General features: G+C 40.5%; 1 protein-coding gene across 6 annotated transcripts in view; it reads right to left on the bottom strand.

Moving 5' to 3' along the window:
- Positions 1-2,519: 2,519 nt before the first annotated feature.
- The window catches only part of LOC137257639 (hepatocyte nuclear factor 4-gamma-like), a 62,991-nt gene continuing 40,058 nt past the window's right edge, over positions 2,520-25,452 (bottom strand). For 4 of the 6 annotated variants that reach the window (XM_067794970.1, XM_067794972.1, XM_067794974.1 and 1 more), the window contains exons 2-8: positions 17,825-17,869; positions 7,290-7,580; positions 6,412-6,527; positions 6,060-6,206; positions 5,570-5,810; positions 4,401-4,637; positions 2,520-3,817 (exon numbers count right to left, since the gene is read on the bottom strand). In XM_067794970.1, the coding sequence (XP_067651071.1) occupies positions 3,387-3,817; positions 4,401-4,637; positions 5,570-5,810; positions 6,060-6,206; positions 6,412-6,527; positions 7,290-7,580; positions 17,825-17,869 (1,508 nt within the window). In that variant the 3' untranslated portion in view covers positions 2,520-3,386. Of the gene's footprint in view, positions 3,818-4,400; positions 4,638-5,569; positions 5,811-6,059; positions 6,207-6,411; positions 6,528-7,289; positions 7,581-8,485; positions 8,606-10,671; positions 10,897-17,824; positions 17,870-25,452 lie in introns of those variants that run through there. The other 2 variants (XM_067794969.1, XM_067794973.1) reach the window with 2 other exon arrangements.

The following is a 25,452-nucleotide window of genomic DNA, read 5'->3' on the forward strand; positions in this document are numbered from 1 at the left end:
ATCTGTAGTCTGCAATATTCCATTGTGATAATGGCAGCCTGACATCTGACATCATCACACCTAGCAACAGGGGAGATAACCTAGGTTGACACTAGCAGACCATGGTGATAACAGGGACATATGATATTAATGTTTATAAAACTGAAGTAACAAATGCTTAAGAATTTACATATAATAACATCAATATACAGAATTAGCAAACTCTAAACAATGAATTAACTCCTATAATTTACACTCACAAAAGCAATTATGAAAGTAATTCTTTTTCACTCCAAACAAACTCCTTTGAGCTTTAACATGTCAGATTTGATTTTCAATGAATACAGTTGAATCACTGCAGCCCAAATGCTCACTACAGTAGAGGTACAGATTTGTGAAGTCAGTACAGCTATTAGTGGATCAATGCAGCAATCAATGGCATATCAGCATTGTCATTGCTGATTTCTGCAAACTTTGCGTGGAGACATATATCAACTATTACCAGAGTATTCTATAGCAGGTGAATACAACCCAACAGTATCTGTTCCCTTTGAACCATGGTCTAGACTGCACAATGACAAGTCGCCCCTCACAACTGTGGAAGTATAGCCTGTTAAAAGCAGTCAGTAAGTTTACATTGCACACATCTGAAGTACTGGCTTTACTAGTTTAACAAAGCACACACTTGATTATCTCCCCTTCTCCATGTCTGTAGCGAAAAGGAGTCAGGACTGACACAAACACACACACAAACACACACAAACAAACACACACACACAAACAAACACACACACACACAGAGATAGATATTCACTGTCACATCGTCCTTGCTAGATTAGATCAAAAAGGACACTTGGTAGCTTTGACTAAGTTCCTGGCTGACATAAAATTTAGTAAAACATCTTCTGTATTACAGTGAGTGAGTGAGTTTAGTATTACATCGCAATCAGCAATTTTCCAGCCATATGGCGGCGGTCTGCACATAATCGAGTGTGGACCAGACAATCCAGTGATCAACAGCATGAGCATCGATCTGATCAACTAGGAACCGATGATATGTGTCAACCAAGTCAGCAAGCCCGACTACCTGATCCTGTTAGTCACCTCTTACGACAAACATGGTCGCCTTTCATGGCAAGCATCTGTATGACAGAACTGTGAACAAAATGACACTCACTATACCTATGTGATTCCAAAAATGTAACTATGATTGATCTTACAAATGGCCAGAAAATGTTGATGTTTTAATCACCTTTAATATGTTTTTTGCTTCTTCTTGTAAAACATTAACATTAAAATTAAAAAAAACAACATAATTGTACTTTCTCTTTGTTTTGTCAGATATACATTTTCACTTGTAAAACCCGCTGAATGAAGTACTTGAAACACCCAGTCAGAATACACAACATGTAGCACAACGATCCTTTATAAGCTCCATTTGCCAACATAAGCAAGTCTGATCACACCCACACTTTAACAAACTAAAACAATACATACTCTGTACAGCATAAAATAGGCAACAGCAAAATGGAAAACAACAGATTTGTCAATCATACTGAGATCTACGATATATTCTTCTTCAACAGTTAATATGCCATCGCAGTTACGCAAGGCTCTCCTCTATACAGCATGTGGGTAGCTGTTTATGTACAACTGGCTGCCACTGGCATTTACATTCCAACATCACTGCCCTCAGTGTACAACTGCACAGCAGTGACTGTGTCATCACAAGACATAGCATTGCAGGGGACCGTGATGGGATATATCATGTACAGAGGCCTACTGCAGGATATATTGTTGCATACAACTGATATATGGCGTACACTACAGCTCTGGACACTGGTCATTATATTGTTTAGAGAGGCACTGACAACCAATGTCCAGATATAATATATGTATATATTTATATCGTCTGTTAATAACATATTGTTTAATGAAATTATAACACCTATAGAGCCTCTGATAATAATGGCTGATTCGACAGCTGACATCAAAACTTGGACCATGTTGGCACCCATCTTCACGCTGCTCTTCACACTGCTGGCTAGAGACTGCAGCTGGTGAAAGACTACGACAACTACCCACCATGAAAAGTGAGAGAGGCTCTACATACACCTCCCTCAGCAATCTTACAGGAGGGGTGGGACAGCAATCAGACTTCACACACTGTATTTAAGTGGGGAAATGCAGCTGAATCAAAGAGAGTTATCCCCCATCATACTGTAGTAGAATAACTGACTCGGATTCAAGAAACTGATAATTACTTGCACGGTTCATTTCTACCAATATCAGTTCAACAACTGAGAAGGTTATTTTGTAGGCTACTTGACAACTGTCAATTACTTAAACAGTATTGGTCTAATATGTGAAACATATAGACGGCATATAGTATCCAGCAGACGTGAAAGGCACAGTCGTCGGGGGTTGCATAAACACAGGAGACACAGCTTGGGTTGACCGCACCATACAGCACACACTGAATGTGGTGCACTGGCCCAATGTCAAGGTCACACTAGAAAAATAGGTGCATAAAATATATATTCATAACATACTTTGATGCTTTAATACAAGCAAAATGCAATTATTTATTTGTACAGGCTGAGCAGGCCAATATACAAGCTGAAGTAACCCCACCATTAAACACTGCACTACAGAAGGTGATTTATACACAAGTAAACTGCCGTAATACACTGTATGAAGTGAAGCGTATTACTACAGCAAGTATCACACTACCATGTTGGAAACAGCTGCCTGCCAGGTGCACCTGGCAATACCTGGACTCACCATCCCATCCAGTCTCTACATACACATCTACTTCATATCATGAATCATACAATTACAATATTTATTTCAAATATTGATGCTGCCAGTACATTTAGCATTGAGTGTTTTCACAAATTCAATGCTTCAATTGGTGGTGCATCATAGGGTAATGACTTGTGATTTATGGGATTGCATTGTAGAAAGGTTACTAGTCCAAACGTCTAGTAACTTGGGGATGGCACTGTTGATGAGTTACTAGTCAAAAATGGCTAGTTACATGTGCAATATACCAAGCTAAAAGGGAGTACAATTATGCCTTGTAATCAACACACTGGTGTTCTGAGATCTTCCAGGGAAACTATTCCTGAAACTCAACCCATCTTTGTTATTAGACTGCATCACACTTGTACTGTCCATGAACCTCAACACATTCAATGCTTTCAGACCTATATGTACGTCCAGTCACATGTCCATTGTAAAAATAGATTTCATCTTTCATATGGGTCCACACTGAATACTCATTTCTCACCGTGTACATACGTACATGTGAATTACATACAAGTCAGTAGAATGTTTATTTCTCTTGAAGGGAAGAGGTTACTCAAAGTCTTGCTTCAGAAGCATTTTCAGGAGCAGACATCCCTTCAAGACACTTCCTGTTTGAAATGGGCAGCAACACTGCTTGACAGTTTGTATGAATCCTGCATGTTAGCTATCGGGGGTGATGGAACGGGCGTGTCAGGCCCGTGGCCATTAGGAATGTGTTCCATTGTGTGGTTGACAGTAAGGGGGAGAGGTTCTGTCATCCCAAGACCCCTCTGTGGGGAGGGGGCCTGGTCTGACCCCCCAGTCATGTAGTGATGCTCCAAACCAGGGGCCATGGGACTTGTGCTTCCTGGGTGCGAGGCTGTCAGGTGGTCTGGTTCCAGGGTATGTGCCAGGTTTATCTGTTCACCACCAGGTGGCGCCACAGTGCTGAGGGCATCTGGGTAGACAGTGGGTTCGATCAATGGAGGTGAGATGCTGGACTCAGCAGCTTGAGCAGATGAGGAGGAGGAATCCCCCGTGTTGGCACCTGCAGCAATAAAAGAACATGGTGGAATACACACATCTATATATCACAATGTACCCCTACTTCCCTCTCAGGGTTTCACCACATCACATTACCTTATCCCATTAGTCCCGATATGTCTTCCAAATTCCAACAATCTTCCATCGACTTACATCCATCAGGATCTAGTGATCAACTCACCTCCCACAATCATGTCCTCCACTGTCTTACATCTCACAGGGTCTAGTTATCATCTCACCTCCCAACAGCATGTCCTCCACTGTCTTACATCTCACAGGGTCTAGTTATCAACTCACCTCCCAACAGCATGTCTTCCACTGTCTTACATCTCACAGGATCTAGTTATCAACTCACCTCCCAACAGCATGTCTTCCACTGTCTTACATCTCACAGGATCTAGTTATCAACTCACCTCCCAACAGCATGTCTTCCACTGTCTTACATCTCACAGGATCTAGTTATCAACTCACCTCCCAACAGCATGTCTTCCACTGTCTTACATCTCACAGGATCTAGTTATCAACTCACCTCCCAACAGCATGTCTTCCACTGTCTTACATCTCACAGGATCTAGTTATCAACTCACCTCCCAGAAGCATCTCCTGCAGGAGGTTGTCTATCTTGGCCATCCCAAAGAGTTTGGCAAACTGGATCTGTTCGATCATCTGCCATGTTATGCTTTGTAGTGCTGGAAGAAGCAGCAGGATTTCCCCAAAGCGCCCTCTGGAGTCATACTGGCGGTCGTTGATGTAGTCCTCCAGGTTGACCTGCACCTGGTAGCGGAAAGCTTTAATCTTCTGCTGGTCTGTAAGTCCCTTGGCATCTGATGGGCAGGAGAAGAAGTAATAGCACTTGTTTCAGATAGCATGCACTGTTGCCCACATCAGAGTGTTAAACATGCAGGAGGGAAGGATTGTGTCAACCATACTGTGGGGAGGGAATGTGTCAAACATACTAGGGGGAGGGGATGTGTCAAACATTCAGGAAGGACAGTAGGTGTCAAACGTGGTGGACATGTTTGACAGTGCCTATTTCCTCCTTCCTGCATGTTTGGCACCTACTGTCCTTCCTGCATGTTTGACACATTCCCTTCCATCAGTGTGTCAAACATACTGGAGGGAGAGAATGTGTCAAACATGCAGGAGGGAGGGATGTGTCAAACATGCAGGAAGGAATATGTCAAACATGCAGGAGGGCGGGGATGTGTCAAACATGCAGGAGGGCGGGAATGTGTCAAACATGTAGGAGGGAGGGAATGTGTCAAACATGCAGGAGGGAGGGGATGTGTCAAACATGCTGGAAGACGGGTAGGGGTCAAACATACAGGAGGGAGGAAACATCAAATATTTAGGATGGAGAGAAACAGAAATACATCAACAATACAGAATACATGAAATGAGCATATCAATCATTTGCTTATAAGATAAATAATACCAATATCCCTGCCACATATTATACTGACTGAACAATTGATCTTAACAATGTTTCAATGTGTTTCAGGACCTTGGTGTTTACAAGTAATACCAGTATCTATATAAAATATGGTTGAGTGCTAGCAAGTCAGATGCCTGACTCTGATGGTGTGTTTTCGAATCCCGAATGGGACTCAACAAAAGTACTATAATGTGTACTTTACTAACAATGTGTAATCTCAAATATAACACCTGTTACGTCTGACCACATTCTAAATGGCATTGAGTAATCTTAACATATGGTAATCTTGATAATGCAACCAATATGGACCTCCATGTTTACCTGGGTCAAAGAAAACAATAGCTTTGAGACAAGCAAATTCTGAATCATCAATCTGGACATCCTTCAATGGCTTGACAAGCTCATCCAGAATTCGACATGTGACTCGTACAATGTCAATATCAGTTGTATTTCGCGGAATGATGGAGTCGTTGCCTAGCAACAGAATATCTTTCAGACTCATGGATCTTCTTGCCACACCCAGGACTAAATGCTCTCCAGCATGTGCACGTAACAACGCCACCTGCAACAGACAAGTTGGAAGTAGAATCAAAGATGGAAATACTTAAACACCGACATCATGTTACCAATAGGTCTATCCAGAGGGGGAATGCAAGGGTACACATCCCTCCTCCTTTTGTTCTGAAATTCTGTTAAATGACCATTGGAACTTGGGTGAAATTGTGAAGTGTGCATCCCCTCTTTTCTCAGTAGTGTGCTTCCCCGCTTTCTCAAAGAAATGTGTCCGACAGTTTCCCCTTGTGGTGCACACCTGATCGTCCAGCGGTAGCTCACAGAAGCACGGGATGTATTTGGCCCACTCCACCAGGATCAGCAGCTGCTGTTTCATTGACTCGCACACATCGCTCACGTTCGCCAGCTTCTTTGTTGACAGATCTCCATTAATAGGGGAGGCAATCTGAAATAACATGACAACCACTTTCACTTACAAAGTTCACAATGGAGTCATTCTAAAAGCTGCCTGTTTGGTTCATTTATCCAAACCGAAAAGGTAGCTTAGTGGTAAAAGAGTTTGCTTGCCATTACCTATCGTCAGCACAATCTTGTACTTTTCAGTAGTATCTACTGTCCTATATCCACAACATATCTACAGTATTTCCTACCTGTCGGGATAGGATCTCTGCATTGAGCAACGTGCTGACTGAGAGTGCTCCAGAGTTGGCGATATCGTCGAAACTTGTCCGCCGGACGCTGATTCGGTCTCGTTCATTCTGTACAGCTGTAATAGAGATATCAAACATTGTCACAACATTGGCTTTGCTTTTCACTTTCAAGCTGTGAAAAACCTAAACTGGTAGCAAATTAAGTTGACATGTAGCACCTTCACATCAGCGCCTTCACATCAGCCTCTAGATCACAACACTGACAAGCAGTCTTGGCACTGAGTGAGTGAGTTTAGTTTTATGTCGCACTCTGCAATATTCCAGCTGAATGATGGTGGTCTGTAAATAACCGAATCTGGACTGGACAATCAAGTGATCAACAGCATGAAGATCAAACTGTGCAAATGGGAACTGATGACATGTGTCAACCACGTCATCGAGTCTGAACACCCAATCCTGTTAGTCGCCTCATGTTACATACATGGGTTACTGAAGGCCAATATTCTAACCCAGACCTTTACTGGTTTCTCAGAAGTGAGTACTGTCAACTAAGCATGTGATACGTAGCCTTCAGGTCAGCATCTTCAAACGACTTACTATTCATCTTCATGTGATAATGTGACAAAGTCAGCAGCATCAAAACCAAGTACTTGAGGAGAGACAGTTGACCAACTTTTGATGAGAACAACTGAGCTGGTGCATGTAGGAACAAGATCTGATTAGTGTTCTTCACTTCTATGGTCTGTGTATTGCATATTTTAGATACACTTCAACTGATGAAAGACTCTCCTTCTACAATCACCATGACACTGTGGTAGAGTGTGTAGATACGAATGTAATCATACCACCTACACGAGTCAGACATAGCACAGACCTACCTTCCTTCTTCATCCCAGCTCTGAAGCACTTCTTGAGTCGACAGTACCGACACTGGTTGCGTTTGTCCTTGTCCACGATGCAGTTGCGACTAAATCTGCAGCTGTAGACGTGGTTCTTACGGACGCTGCGACGGAAGAAGCCCTTGCAGCCATCACAGCTAGCAGCACCATAGTGTTTTCCTGTTGCCCTGTCTCCACAGATGGCACAGAACTGGCTGATGGCACCTGCTGAGTTCGGAGATACCAGGGATGGGACTGCACCAAGGGACTGAGCATTGAGGTCTTGAGAGTCTGTCAATAAATTGAACACATATAGACACTAGTATATGGCTGTCAACAAAACAAACACATATATGGATTGGTAACTGGCTGTCGACAAAACAAAAACAAACAAAACAAACACGTTGACAAAACAACATGGAAGACCAAGTATCAGCAGATCCTCAGGCAGCTCTGGGATGTAATTCTGCAAGGTGATTATCAGGTCACTTAGTTATCTGATTCCCCATGACGTTCAGTGACATGGGGACACACTGGAACCAAACTGTAAAATTCTGTTCATCTCTCACTCATATTTCTCAGGGTATGATCAGTTACATGTTTTATGTTACACTCAAGTTCCCTTTCATGACAGTTGCTTGTAAAAAAAACTATGGGCCACACTAGCCAGTGACTGAGCTAATGAGATCTGTCCCATGTAGGGCGATGACACCCAATAAACTCTGTCAGCATACTTTACCATTCACTCCTGCCATCTGCCTCCAACAACCAGTTTGCTCCGTTAGCAACTGATGAAATAGTTAGTTTTCTGTGAATAGTGGTAAGAAAACTTGACATTTGACACTTCAACACCTACCATACAGTTGCAATGGACCTACATCATGAACATCAGACAGATGATAAAGTGCCGTCACCAACACCTACCATACAGTTACCGTGGACCTACATCGTGAACATCACACTGATGATAAAGTGCCATCACCGACACCTACCATACAGTTGCCATGGACCTTCATCGTGAATGCCACACTGATGATAAAGTGCCATCACCGACGCCTACCATACAGTTGCCACAGACCTTCATCGTGAATGCCACACAGATGATAAAGTGCCGTCACCCACACCTACCATACAGTTGCCATGGACTTACATCGTGAATGCCACACTGATGATAAAGTGCCATCACCCACACCTACCATACAGTTGCCATGGACCTATATCATGAATGCCACATTGTTGCAGCACAGTATACAGCATCTTGTGTCTCCCACAACTCTGATTGATCACACGTGTTTGTTCCACCCAGTACCCATCCCACAACTGCCACCCGCAGCACCAGCTGAACACATTCCAACACCTACCTTTCAAGTAGACTCAAGTCCAATGATGAGGATGATAGTGACTTAACAGTATACATTTATGTAGTATTATTCATGTTTGGGGCTAGAGAAATTTTAAACAGAACCCCACAAATGTGTTCACAAATAGTTTACAAGAGCACAGAAATCTTTGAATGAACATGTGATAAGACTTTTATCAACATGTCTATTCTCATCCAGGCCAGATTTCTGTGGTTTAAGATAACAGCCCTGACTCTGTATAATGCATGGTAGCTTTCTAACTGTTCTCAAGGGGGTATTGTTTGGGGTTAAGCCTTGTTTCCTTTTATCATGTTAAAGATGCAGCTATCAGTCCCAAGTGTTAAACAAGCAAACAGTCCCGACAACTTGTGGGAGATGCGCTGTAATGTCACAGGCATTGTCGCACTTGGTGTCATATGTCAAACGATAACAAGCAACTTATTCACAGATTATCAGAAAGCTTCCCTATAATACCGATCCAGACGATAAAAGGGCAAATGTTTACCAGAACGTAAGTGGAGCCCAAGTAGTGCAAATATAGCAGGAGCCAATAGGTTCATAATATCAACTCATTGTAAAGTTATCTCCCTTGCGTTAAATGTAAAACTTTCAGCCGAGATCAGCGAGAACAAGATGATATGGTGCAATATGTAGACAACAGAATAAAGGGTTAGTTCATGGGAAGGTGATGTGCTGAACTCTGATGGGCTAGTTTCTCATACCACTACTTGTTTGTACACAATACCACAATAAGCTTTAGAAATTAAATATCTCCAATGACATGCAACTATTTTGGATAATTAAGTGGATTATTGGATCATTAATACTCTAGCAATATCACGGTTGGGGACACCAGAACATGGGCTTATACCCATGTGAGTGAGTGAGTGAGTGAGTGAGTGAGTGAGTGAGTGAGTGAGTGAGTGAGTGAGTGAGGAAGACCTCATAACACCTTGACAATATTTAGCCTTTCACTGGATGAAACCAGTCACATTAGTCCTAACAATCACAAACAATCTGATCAGTGACAATCAGACAATACAAGTGGGTGTTATAGAACAATAGGAACAGTAGATAGCACTGAGCACGTAGTCATGTACAGGTTAGTCCACGGACACCAGTGTCCACTGATAACAGCACTTCATGTAGCTCTCATGTTGATTCTCTGTTAATTCTTAGAAGCAGCTTGTGAATCAGTGAGTGAGTGAGTGAGTAAAAAAGTCAGAGGGAAGGTGGGTGGGGGGTGGGTTGGTTAGTTGATGGGTTTGTGGGTGGGTCTGTGAGTTGAGTGGGCGAGCAAGCCTGAGAGAGTGGCCTATAGAGACCCATAGAGACCTATGACTGACACCATGCCATTAGAATCTCTTAATTGATATTTTATTCTGAAAGCAATTTCAGCAATTTTACCTATTATTATCATTAGCAGTAGTAATTAAAAAACCTTAACGCGTATTACAAGAGCTTCTGCAATAATACTGACCGTTTGTCCACTGTGAGTTGTATCACCACAACACAACCATAATCAATGAATCATTACAGCCTAAACAACTGGAACTAGCTCAAATTTCTCATACCAAAATAATATGAAAAATAAACACCTTCAACAACTACTTGGAAAGGTTTGGAGAAAAAGAAGTGATTTTTTATCATATCATTTAAATACTGACTTAAAACAAAATTGTATCTGCATATATATCTCAAAATATGTAAGTGATTTCAAAATGCATAATGACTAGATGAGTTACAATTTATTCCTAATTTCTATTGTGAGACAGAAAAAAGAAAATGAAAATGGTAATGAGGCACGTCTTTGACCTGATTATCTTGTCAAAAGATCTCTAAATGTTTATTGAGTATGGCCCAAATGATGCCACCTTCCGCCATTATCTCGTACACAACATATCATTAAAGCAAAGTTTAAATTCATGCTCACATGCCACAAGAACCATGATTACTGACTGACCGATGTACAATGTTCATCATCAGACCTTTGGCATGACAAAGTACAACTCGTATCTTACCGAGTTCTTCATAGATGATTTCGCCATCAGTAGACTGAAGCTGGAAGCGGGCAGGATACTGGAATTTGGTCAGAAACGCCATGTTGGAACTCCTGCCTTGGCAGTCAGTTGGGAGGTGGAATTTGGTGATATTAATGTGGATAAAAGTACTGACTACATAACTGTTGACACCCCCCTGTATGATGTGGCAACTTATCTACAGCTACCTGCATTGTAGTCTACATTAGGGGACATTTCAAAACTCCACCAGACAAATTAGTGAGGCATTTGGATGGTTGCATCTTGCTTCAAATATGTGGAACTGCAAAAACTTCCTAAATATATTTAAACAACTGTCTAATTTTCTAAATTCAGTTGATTAATTTTTCATATAAAATAGCTGTATTTGTTCAAAAAAAAAGACTAACATGTAAAATAAGAAAATTTTCAGCAGTCATATTATGACAAGTTTTAGCCCAAGTGTTTGACAGAAAGGAACAACCACAATATGAAACTCAGTCACAACATGTGTTTTGGCAACTCATTTGATTGTAATCTTATCTCAAATAATTAGAAGATCTTATCCTGAGACAGTCCCTTTAGTCATTCCCATATACAAATCCTATCGAAGAGTATCAGGGAAGATAAGTTTTGATATCAGCTGGATAACTTGTCCTGAATGTCACACACACATACATACATGTAGAACTTGAGGCTGAAGTAAATCTGTAGTCACTTACGAACAGAAGGACAACGTGTGTGACTGAAGAACGTCACTTAGGTACCGCACTCTGCAGTATCACAACAATGGTAAATGACAGCATAACCATGTCATCGTATCCCAATTGTGTAGATAGATGCTCATGCTCTTGACCACTAGAGCGTTTGGTCCAGACTCGCTTATTTACAGACCACTGCCATATAGCTGGAATACTGCTAAGCAGGGTGTAAATCTAAACTCACTCATTAAGTCTGACCATGGCTCCCTACAGGGTCTGAGTATGACTCCCCACAGGGTCTGAGTATGGCTCTCCACAAGGTCAGAACCTGGCTTGTGACAGGGTCTGGGCATGGCTTTCCACATGCTCTGACCATAGTTCCCCACAGGTTCTGAACATGGCAATGCTACAGGTTCTGAACATGGCTCCCTCCAAAGTCTGAGCATGGCTCTCTACAGAGCATTAAAAAGGCCTTGTGAGGTGGTCCTGCCTCTATATGTTGTGGAAAAGAATGTTTTCCGTGCCGACACTCAATGGCCATGACATACTTAAAGAAGTGTGTATGATGGACCATCTGATGAGATGTAGCTGGGGAGGTGTGTGACGTAGAAGGGGAGATCTACAGCATGACTTGATGCAGACTCACAACATCTGAACAAATTAATGCAGCAGCACACACTGTTAAGATCATCTAGCTACATTCTGGATGTCTTGCTACTGTCCATGAATCCCACCTTGGAATAATTAATCTAACCTTACCACTACACTTTGATGAAAATAACTGTGCTTTTTCTAACAGTGGGTGAGTGCGAGTTTATCTTAAGATGTGGAATTGTTAAAGTTTGAATTGGGATCCACCGAACCAGTGGTTGATGGTGTGTGCAGAAAAATGAATCCCAGGAAATGAGATGCGATATTGCAGCTTTATGATGCAAGCCCGTAAATATGTCTAGTTGGGGTGACAATACCTGACACTATGATGCACAAGGCTCAATGACACCCAGTGTGCACATATCTGGGTAACTGGCTGACTCTCATTTCACTCTTTGCCATCATCAGAGTATGCAGCCCCAGGAGTACTGGGACATAGGGATGTGTCAGGGAGAAACAGCTATTTCCCAGGGACAACATGTAAAGAGAACCTCTTTTTGAAATCCCCTTACTGATTCATGCAGCACATTTGGGAAAAAAAGCATCACTCATTTCCCATTGAAGTCAAAGTATTTTTGATGGTACCAAAACTCTTTCTGTTTTATGTTATCAAACCCAACATGTAACATTATTCAAAGAACCATTTGATTGTTAGAAACCTCTCATCTGCACTGGTGACATCCTGTGAGTAAGCCAATGAAATCAGAGTACACAATAAAGCAGCCAATGAAATCAGAGAACATAGTAAAGCAGCCAATGAAATCAGAGAACACATATCACTGCCAGATAGTTCCAAAGGTTTCCTAAGGAAACTTACATATAATTCATGCATCAGCTGAAGCTAGCAGTTGGCTGTAGAATGTCAGGAAACACTGTGTCTCTCACAAAGTCATCAAACAGACCCAGCCAGGGGGGCCAAACCTGTGACTCATCAACACATACATGTGGCACATGAGACTTGTCAACACTGAGTGAGTGAGTGAGTGAGTGAGTGAGTGAGTGAGTGAGTGAGTGAGTGAGTGAGTGAGTGAGTGAGTGAGTGAGTGAGTATGCTGCTAAGACCAGTAGAAATATGAAAGTTGTCACTTAGTTCAAGCCCCACCAGCACTGGTTCTGTCATATCAGGGAACTCATACAGGTGTCAGGCAAATACTTCACCTAAAAAAAACTACACAGTTTTAGAAAAACAAAACTCCACTTCAGCGGAAGAGAGTCCCAAGGAGTAGGGAGATTGTGAACGCGTTGAAAATCTAGGAGTTAGTAGTACAGTAAGTGGTGGGTGGAATGCGGTATAGTATGGTTCAGGAATATATACAGGCACAAGTCAGTGGAGTGTGGTGGTCGTGTCTCCTGATACTGATATTTTCCTTTCCAGTTTCACCAACATTTGTCATGTGTATGTGACTATAGGTGCAGACATGTCATTCTAATTCTTGTATTTCTCCCTTAAAAGACTCTCCCTTCAACCTGATTGTCCCACTACGTGCAGCATAATCATTACCTCTCATATCTGTAAGATTAGATTAGATTACACCTATGTCACGAACAGTCATTACATTCAGCCTGAAGCTTATTTTCTTTCAGTGAAACAATAAAAATATTTCTGTTGCTTCATCATACCTCACATTCAATTGAATCCAAGTATAAGAAAAAATTTAAATATTATGGATGTCAACTTCTTCTTTATTGTATACACAATGTTTCTGGGCATTTCTTTGCCCCTTCAGTTATTCACATAAAATATCAGGAGGAAAGACAACAATATAAATATTTTGGACTTTTTTTCAGTATAAGCTGATAGGGTGTACATGAACCTAGTTTAAATAAATAGGTGTTCGGACAAAGTGGCTAGTATTTGCAGCTGAAGTGATATCTGACCTTGATCCCCCAGCTCATTATCGGCCCCTGTGTGATAATCAGTAATATCAACATCCTCAGATAGTGTGTCAGCTAGGCAGTATTGTATGTTAATGCCAGCTTCCGTATCTCGCCCATCACACAGGACAGGCCTCAACCTGCACAGCAATTCTATTTTCTAATATACACTAGCTGGCACTAGTGTCACCAACCCTGATCTAACACAGCAGCATTTCGTAAAGTTAGATGCAGAAAAATACATTTTACCATTATTCTAATGTGACTTTTAACTTTGATGTCACAACACAGACAACATTAAATAACATGCATGTAAACTGATAAAAAATTCTATGTCATTTTGCTGAATTTAAAAGAACAGCAAGACTAAATGTGAACTGAAATCCACATACAACATTGGAATTGAAATGCACATACAAAAACCAACTGAAATGCACATACAAAAAGGAATTGAAATCCATGTACAAAAAGTGAATTGAAATACATATGCAAAAAGTGAATTGAAATTCCTACAACTGATTCTGTTTCATGAAAGTTCCACAATTAAATTAATGTGGTAACAACCATAGGCTTTATTTACGGAATTTGGTTTCATATAACTCATTTAAAATCAAAATTAATTTTCTTTGATCTGCCACCAACATATCAAAGTGAGGGTACATCTACATCAAAAACACTTGAACATACACTAGCTTCCCACTCATACTTCACCAGCAGAATTAAGTACATGACAATATGTATTGTAAGTAGGGATTGTGTGACACCTTGATCGGAAACATTATCTTCCAGCACGTGGACCACTATCTGACTGATCATCACAGGCCACACCCCCTTGCTGGCATTATGAAGCTGCCATACCTGCATGATCCAGTTACTAATATTGTAAACTATGTCGATATCGAACACACTACACAATCATATGCATGTTCAGTCCTGGCCACTTGTTGCAAATTTCACCTGAAGTGCTTGTAACGAACAATAGTTACAGCAAAATATAATTAGAGGTCCCTTTGAATTTGGTATGACTGTAGTTTACTTATAACAGTACACAGTAGAATGCAGGATCACAAGAACCCAATTATTTGGAGGTTGGTACAAGTTGGTCACCATCTTAAGTAAGACCGTTACGATACACTCACATATTCGGTGAATCGAACTGTAGCCATTCATGAATTCAATTTGTTATTTGAGGTCACCAGAACTGAATATGAATGGATATTTACATTTTTTTAATGAAGCATGTTTAACTTGAGCCCTTGTGTCCTTTTTCAAAGTGAGATCTGCAAGAATGGAATATGTCCTGGCACTGCAGAAGTGCCAGTCATGTTAGTTTGCAATGGCTGCACATGGTACTGTGGACTATTAGTCTATTATATACCAAATTTGAGAGTCATGTCAGACTACGGGTTATTACTACAACAAATTAACAGTAAACATGGAGGCTCCATATTGTGCATGAGTCACTGAACCTATGTATTATATTCATGAATTCATGAACAATTCATATTCATTACCCAATATTCGTGATATGTATCATATTCGCCACACAGTGTATTCAATGCAGCTCTAAACTTAAGATGTTTACCTATACATATTAATTAAAAGAAATTATAAGTTCCATTTTTCTCTGTGATATCAGTATATGTATATGATGTTGTTGTGTAGGCTTTGTACAGGTGTGACTCCAACCCTCACAATCACTGATTCTAAAGTTTGCATTCAAACAGTCAGTAAGTCACATTTGAGTTAAAGTTGAGGTTGACAAGCTTATATTATGTTTCACTAAATTCTCCCAGACCCGTGAAGATTTTATCCAAATTTTGAAGATCGAAGCTCATGCTGTATAGATTGCTGCCATATAGCTGTTGATCACTGGATTGTCTGGTCCAGATTCAATTATTTACAGATTGCTGCCATATAGCTGGAATATCTCTGAGTGTGGCATAAAACTAAACTCAATCACTCACTCATTCACATAATTCACTTGTAACTGAAACAACTTCCAGCTTCAGAATACACCATTCATTTGTTCAAAACATTGTCAGGAAATATCTTCAACCTTTTCAGTGACTTTGTCTGATCAGCGCTGATCGGCCTGAATGTATGCCGTTGCCTACAGTGATAGCCGGACATGCTAAGTGTTGTCACAGGAAGAAAATACTAAATCAACATTTAATTGGTATAAAAACTGCTCATTCAGCTTTTTAACTTGGCTGGAGACAAATTTTATCGTGACATTTCCTTAATTTTATCAGCATTTGACACAACATATTTCTCCGTCATAATATCATTTGAAAAATGTTTTCAGGACATTTTGCCTAACAACGAATAAGTGTTGCAGAATAAGTCCACCTGAGTATAAGTTAATACAGACTGATCAAAAGAAGATAAACATATTTGGGCAGACTGAAACATATAGACTATCAGGCTTTACACAGGAATATGAACAAACATGAAGACATGATACTATCCATGAGTGAGTGAGTGAGTGAGTGAGTGAGTGAGTGAGTGAGTGAGTGAGTGAGTGAGTGAGTGAGTGAGTGAGTGAGTGAGTGAGTGAGTGAGTGAGTGAGTGAGTGAGTGAGTGAGTGTAAGTATGTAAGGATATGAATTTCCTCTACATCACCATTTTCACATAAGAGGTAACACCATGAACAATGCCAGCATCACAAGGAAATAAATGACCTTTTCAGCAGATAAAGACTTTTAACATTAGTTGGCAAGTTCTAGCAATCAGAAACTATCTGACAAGCTACAGTCAGAGAGAGGAGCAGATTTTATGCCTCTTGTAGCAATACATCAACCCTGTATGGCCAAGTGGCACACACACTGAAACACAGACCAGGATGTGTCCTGATACATCAAGCGCTATACTGAGGGTTCTCTATCCACACACAGGATGAAGGAGCACTCACGACAGCCCTGCATCAGATTCTACAGCTCATCCTTTAAAGATACCTGCGATTCTTAAGTCCAATTTGCAGTTGAAAATAAGCAAAGTTTGTAGACTACATTTTCTCATTTGTGCTCATGTATTCCAAAAGGTATTTAGCATCTTGGCAGATGAAGACGTCTGCTTCTACTCCTCAACAAATCATTACTATCAGTTAATACCACCTACCTTGAACACGCCATATGATATTCCACACAAACTACATCCCTAAGTGTAGCAGTAATTGTCCAGGCTCATCGAGTTATCCTCTAGTACAATATTACCAACTCCAGTGTCTGAATCCAGTAATTGCAAACAGCCTCTGTCCATCAGAGACAACTAACTGGATGGAGGGGCTGATCTTTATGGTCATGTTAGTTGAACCTGTGAACATTGGTCTCTATCTACATACATGGTCCCAACCTTGGTGTAAAGTGCAGGCTAAGTACAGGACTATGCTCTAAGTTCAAACTTCATGGATTTCTGATATAGTCCAAATCTGTGGTGTATCACTATCTTGTCCAGCGTACCTGTCCCTTTGATCTCCGGCATTCATCTCACCTGCTCACTTATTTGTGGACACCTGCCTGATATTATAATTAGCAGATCTCCTCAAGCTTTCTCTTTACTTAATAACTTTCTGGCTATTTCTTAAAAAAAACAGCGGAAATACACCTACCTTTGCAGATTGCTTGCAGCACATTTATATCAGCTGTTATCTGTCCCTGTCTTTGAGGGTACATTCCCAATAACAAGTCAGTACAATATATTTATACACCTGAGAACAAAACTTCAGCATACTGAATATATTTACATGCCTGAAACCAAAACTTTGGTATTCTAAATAACTGTGGAGAGACTCATGACAGTGTTCCTTTATCTATTCTCAGATTTCCTCGCACAATGCTATTCAGAGCTGATGATGAAAACTGGAAAAATATTAAAGGAATGCTTGAATTTTTCTGTGTTCCTTTATTCTCTCACTATATCTACTCACCTGAGAACTGTTGACCCGAACTGTCCCCAGTCCCGCAGTCAGAATCTGCAACACATAAAGTTTCACACCATCATCATCATCATCATCATCAAATATCTATGATTGCTTGAGACTACTTTCTAGACCCTGGTTTCAATTCCCAACCAAGCCCACACAGCCAGTATGTGGCCTACTGCCATGTTGTCCATCTAATCCACATTCTTTATGAATTCAGGAAGATTATGGGAACAGTGTATTTTCTGAGTCCCTGCAGACACCCCAAACACCAACAAGACCATCTTCTTGGAACACTGACAAGAATTACAGCACTATCATTTTTCAATGATATACCTTGATTAAATGTGCAGGTGTTTATTCTAATGCCACAACACAACATTCTTTAATAGTTATACCTTCATTAAAAATGCAAATGTTTATTTTAATTCTAGGACACTACATTTTTCACCATGATTAAAATGTGCAGGTGTCATGACACATTATGTCAGGTGGCATTTCTTTTCTAAAACAACAGTGACAAAATGGGAGACCACAATGTCTCCCAAGTTTATTATTAATGGGTACCTGTGACACAAATGTTATCAATGGTCTACATTAGATAACATCAGGTAAAATCACCTGTGAAGGCCATGTTATCACAGCCTTGATATCAATCTTCTACATCTAATGTTATCTATTTGCCATGGGGGCAAGATATCACTGACAATCTTTTAAACTGTTCAATCAAACGCTACCTCTAACAACAACCCCCGTTTCCAACAAAATAATGAATGAATGCATTCTTCAACAACTTAAGCTTCAATAAATATGCAGGAACAGTTAATTTACCTAAATAACTCTTCCTGTAATCCCAACAATTTTCAGTGAAATGGTACTTTCAAAAAAATAAATGGTTTGCTTGGTGGGCTGTGTGACCCTATCAGTCTGTGTTCACTGCCTTGTGACTCACTGACCCAGATTATGTTACATATCACATGATGTGTTTTTTTGTTGACATGTAAACCGTGTGCTTTGTCTAACACACTATGTCACTGCCACCATTCTGTCTGTGACCCAACATCAAGACATATTTGACAAGACATGTTTAATAGACATGCAATTGTTGGACAGGGAAAAACAATACCTTTACCAGGTGACAGACAAACACACAATACATTCATTAACAACAAGAAGACACAGTCATCAGTATCCCCCAAATTACCTCCAATTTCAGTTGAAGTCAAACATGTTCCCATGGAAACGCCAAAAATATTTTATTAATTATTCCGAAACTATCAAAAGGCAGTACACCACTAGACCAATCTATGTGTCAAGATTGGTGAAGAAATATTGAACAGTTTTAGAGTTCTGCTCCAGAAAAGATAAATGTGCACGGACTGATGGATGCATGGACGGATGGGGTGCATTTTAATACCCTCCCTGCATTGCGGGGATAATTAACCAATTTAGGAAAAAATATGCACATCCCATATCACCATACGTACTCAAGCAAGAACAAGAAATCACATGTATGTTGCTTTGATGGATTACAGTGACAAAGGTTTAAACTGTGATCACCTGACAGTTTCATGAAAGACACAAATACAGAACTATGCAGACTTATATCACAGGAAGATTATTGTGCATGTATTGGCATACAATATGTGTATGTATTGGCATACAATATGTGTATGTATTGGCATACAATATGTGTATGTATTGGCATACAATATGATATATCATGATACTGAAAGTTTAGTCACAATGATATATTGCCAAACTGCAGTACAATATAAGGGTTGCAATACAATACATACTGAGATGCTAACATCACGAATTCTAAGATCAAAACAAAATCAATTCAAAGCGTTTCGTCAAATTCTGCCAGGGTTTTTCGATGTTCATTTGGAAATGAGATAATTAAGTTTGCACACAGACTTTGTGAACGTTGATAACATGTGAGCGATATGCCTGACACAGTTCTTGACACAAGAAACTTATGAAGGGAAAATAAGCATGCACATATTTTCGTCATCAAACAAAAGTAAGTCTTTCTTGACAGATATTGCAATTCTGAAATATTCAAAGTGAGACATCGATGCATCATGGCCAGTTTAAAATATCATACTGGAATATATGACAATGTCATACTTTGTATCAGTTCACTGTATTGGCGGACCATGGATTGATGCATTCATGCATATCAGTGAACCGTCACACCATGAGAATATTACAAAGAAAATTACCAATATTATACACCATCAAGTCATCATTAAATGTACATATATTTTAGTTAATATAAGCAGATATGGATACCTAAATCTGACAATTGTTTTGAACAACTGTCAAACGACACTGACATATTTGTCAGCAGCATGCCAGTTGTTTCTAAACACATACCATGTAGGTATCTGTCACTTAATGTCCCTGTTGTTTCTAAACACATACCATGTAGGTATCTGTCACTTAATGTCCCTGTTGTTTCTAAACACATACCATGTAGGTATCTGTCACTTAATGTCCCTGTTGTTTCTAAACACATACCATGTAGGTATCTGTCACTTACTGTCCCTGTTGTTTCTAAACACATACCATGTAGGTATCTGTCACTTAATGTCCCTGTTGTTTCTAAACACATACCATGTAGGTATCTGTCACTTAATGTCCCTGTTGTTTCAAATACAGTTCTTTACATCGGATCAATTTATGAGTCAGGGCTCTGAATTACATGGAGGTAGTCAGGGCACAATATAAATACTTACATGGAGGTAGTCAGAGCACAATATAAATACTTACATGGAGGTAGTCAGAGCACAATATAAATACTTATATGGAGGTAGTCAGAGCACAACATTTGCCTTTCTTCTCCAAAATGAATAGTACTCCTACCCAAAACAGTGGAAATCTTTGCATTTGTACAAATAGCCTGTACTCATTTACAAACATTTTTCCATGATTTACTGATCACATATCAATATGAATGTTATAAGTAGCCTGCCCTGACAGGTTATAATTGAGGATATTGTGTTTCAAGCTGTATTTAAAGATGGATGTTAGGCCACAACTATGTACAGGTGGTTACGTTCCTTCCCCTACATACCAGAAACATGTCACTGTGGTATTCCAAACCACCTCGATGTGAAACTGGACATGTAAGAAACATATATACCCAAGTTTGGGGGTTTCCCCAATGTGGAAGACCAGTGAGTGCATCTTTCACCAACATGAAAGTGAGTGAGTGAGTGAGTGAGTGAGTGAGTGAGTGAGTGAGTGAGTGAAGTTTCACGCCGCACTTAGCAATATTCCAGCCATATGGCAGAGGTCTGTAAACAATCGAGTCTGGACCACACAATCCAGTGATCAACAGCTTAAGCAACGATCTGCGCAGTTGGGAACCGATGACATGTGTCAACCAAGTCAGCAAGTCTGACCACCTGATCCCGTTAGTCGCCTCTTACGACAAGCATAGTCGCCTTTTATGGCAAGCATGAGTTGCTGAAGGTATATTCTACCCCGGGACCTTCACGGGTCATGAAGCTCATTAGGCTAACAAGACATCCCATAACTGGAGTAATATTGATAACAATGTCATACCTATTTCATTCACTCATGGTATGACAGGAAAAGTTTGCTGAAAGACTCAGTGGTTAAACTTTTACATCAGGATTGTCAGCCAATGTTTCGTGTTTGTGTAATACACATTCAACAAAAATATATTATGCCTAAAAAATCCTGAAAAGTCAGAAAATTCAACAAATAATCTTACTCCAACTTCAGATGGTTTTTCTTTACCCCTTGAAATATACATTTAATCATAGTCAAACACTTATAAGACCGCATGTGTACGGGGTAGAAATGAAGTGATATTTGAGTAAACATGGAGCAGGAGTATGACCAGGAGCTGCATGGTACAGACAATAGTAGACAGACAGATCTGTAAGGTGTGGTACAGTCTATACTAAACATTACCACATATGTCACCGTATATCTTTGTCATACCTACATACACATAATGTCCTTGAGTGACATCTTTGAAGTAGTACAAAACTGATGGATAACACCATCAGTAATATATATGCTTCTAGGAATTACGGGAAATGTTCTGATGTTAAATGCATGCAACAATATTCTGCTGGGCACAGAGTTTACAAAATACTCCAATTGGGCTTGTTTTGTGTACATATCAAACTTTCAACCCAAAATGGCAATGGGTATAGAATATCATTCAGTCCAACATGGCAATGGGTCATGGAATATCATTCTGTACAACATATCAGTGGGTTAAGGAATATCATTCAACCCAACAAAAACATACTACTCAAAATCTGACAGGGATATTCAGCCATGGCAGCTGTACGTGTGTATGATATTACAACTCAAACAGTCACTAAAGAAATGTAGTATTTGTACAGATTGCACATTATATATATATAATACCAGCGCCTTGAGCATGCACTAGTGCGTGGATATGTGCGCTATATAAATATCCTATCTATCTATCTATCTATCTATCTATCTATCTGTATATAATGTCAATTCTGTTGGACAGTTGGTCAAACACAACATAAACTGTCATTATTGACTCCTGCTTCTACTAATATGGTCCAACTTCAGTCTGGTGAGTGCACTACAAGTTCCATGCTGGATCTACCTGTCTGCCTGTCAACCACATCCTACTTCTACCTGTCCAGTTCCACGCTGGACATACCTATCTGTCAGTCAACCACGTCCTACTTCTATCTGTCCAGTTCCACGCTGGACATACCTATCTGTCAGTCAACCATGTCCTACTTCTATCTGTCCAGTTCCATGCTGTATCTACCTATCTGTCAGTCAACCATGTCCTACTTCTATCTGTCAGTTCCATGTTGGATCTACCTGTCTGTGTGTCAACCATGTCCTACTTCTATCTGTCAGTTCCATGCTGGATCTACCTATCTGTCAGTCAACCATGTCCTACTACTTCTATCCAGTTCCACGCTGGATCTACCTGTTTGCAAATCATGTCCTACTTCTGTCTGCCATGGACATTTCAGCATTTTGGCTATCTTCTCTCCTTGTTACACTGTGTCAACATGGCCGTTCATTGAGTCCAGGAAGACAAAACACAGACCACAGAGTGATGGTGGTGATGGACATACAATTATCATCAGCAACAGTGTGACTTGAAGTCAGAACTGAGATCAGTCTAGAGAGACAATTGTGCAAAGTCAATCGACCGTACATATCCCAATTTCAATTTGAACATCTTGCTGGCTTCAAAGATAAACTTCAACTAGATACAGCAGTGTCCTTCAAAACAGCTGCATAAACTCAGTATTGCCATGTTAACATGCCCCCAAACTGAAGAATAAGACAATGAACCAGTTCATTACAATCAGAAGCAAGTATAATTACTACAGACATCTGATGTGAGGTAGTTGTCTGTATTAGCTGTTTGTACACCAGTAGACTGAGATTGATTCAAGGCATAAACAGACTTATAATCAGAATGAGACCAATTCTCTGGTCACTATACATACTGCTACTTCCTACAGGTAAATGTTCATACAGGTGAGCAATTTGTTACCATGACAGTTTGGTATCACCGGCTATAACTATATATTTCCTGGGACTAGACTGACCTCTACTCCAATATCTTCCCCTCAAAGAAGCAGGTGCTTGCTCCTATAAATACAGACCTGTTCGGTGAGGCTCCACACATGATCTACTGTTGACCACTGTGATTCCTTTCCAGTAACACCAATAGGCACCATAGCATGGGTGTGAAGCATGAGAGTGAAGCATGGGAGTCAGGCATGACAGTGATTGATGAGGGTGATGCATGGCAGTGAAAGCATGAGCGTAAAGCATGGGCAAGAAGCATGGGTGTGAAGCATGAGGGTAAAGCATGGGAGTGAAGCATGGGAGTGAAGCATGAGGGTGAAGCATGCCAGTGAAGCATGAAAGTGAAGCATGACTGCCAGCATAGTTTCAGCTACACCACAGGGTACATTACAGTGTACATCACAGGGTACATCACAGAGTAGAATCACAGAGTACATCACAGTGTACATCACAGAGTACATCACAGGGTACATCACACAGTACATCACACAGTACATCACACAGTACATCACAGTGTACATCACACAGAAGAATCACAGAGTACATCACAGAGTACACCACACAGTACATCACAGTGTACATTACAGTATACATCTCTGTACATCTCAATCAAAACACATAACATAATCTCCTTGATCGCTGTACATCTCAGTCTGTAATACTATGGTTTCCTGTACAAACAACATATTTTGCTCATAATCATATTCACATTCACCTCAAGAAGTAGCAAAAAGTAACCCAGAAATACAGTGTTATTCATAAAGTTATTCATTCTGTGTAAACAAGCGAGTCCAGTATTGCTATCATTTCAAATACATTGGTTTGAAGAGATTGGTGGTATGTGTAATTATTTATATCTTATTTCTTCTCCAAAACCTTCTTTTTCCAGTTCTATTACAAGTCAACATGTGCAACAACAGGGGGTTGTGAAACTCCTCATGAGCCACTTAAAGATCTTGCTGTTAGCTGCACCCCCCTGTGGAGAGCCTCTTTCCCCCACTGCATGCCATCAGTACCTTGCCCTGAATATCTATGTCCAGCATGGTAATGCCTTGGTAAGTTGTCTGACACACATCTGCCAGTCGGTCAGACTAGGGCAATAAGTCATGTTACACACCTGGGGAGTAAGAAGGCACTGAAGATCACCTATATCTGTTGCTGTAGAAAGTTTGGTATGACTTGCTGGAGTGGGCTTGCTGTAACACTGCTAGGTATTTCAGTTCCAGCAGTGTGATCCAGCCTCATGGTGAGAGACCCTTGTGTGATGTAGGGCATGGATGTCACATGCACGCACACAAGCACGCACGCTCGCACGCACACATGCACGTGGATGTCATACACATCAGGATGTCTCTCACACACACGCACGCGTGCGCGCACGCACGCACGCACACACGCACACACACACACACCAACCAGAAATGGACTTCACACATTATATCCATGTGAGGAGCGGAGCAGACGGCTTAACCAGTGAGTGAGTGAGTGAGTGAGTGAGTGAGTGAGTGAGTGAGTGAGTTTTATGCCACACTCAGCAATCTTCAATGTCTAACACAGGCCCCTGTCTAACACGATCACTGTCTCACACAGTCTCACAGACCTATATCCAATACAGACCCAAGTCTAATACAGACCTCAGTCTAACTCAGATCCCTGTATATTCAGGACAGTTAGTGAGGTCCCGACTAGAGCTGGTTTTGTAATAGTGAAACCAGTTCACCATATCTACCTGCTACACCAGGTGCAATCACACTAAATTGGTCAGGTCTAAGTGACTGGAATAAAACTTGGCCCTGATCGACCAGATTACGTGGGTCAAAATCAGTTGACACTACTTGAAGTTTTGTCCCACTTTCCTGATAACAGCGCAGTGTACCCAGCGACACATTTCTTAACACCTGTAGGGTCATCGGGAGAGTCACAGTTGGGTCTCAGCTGAACCTTCACTGCCTGTCCTTGATAACTACATACGTGGCACAGCAGGTGCGTCACATACGTTACTGTACAGAGTGAGTGAGGGAGTTTTTTTCTATACTGCGCTGAAT

Source organism: Haliotis asinina, chromosome 12, assembly GCF_037392515.1.
Source record: "Haliotis asinina isolate JCU_RB_2024 chromosome 12, JCU_Hal_asi_v2, whole genome shotgun sequence".
NCBI classification, from domain to species: Eukaryota; Metazoa; Mollusca; class Gastropoda; order Lepetellida; family Haliotidae; genus Haliotis; species Haliotis asinina.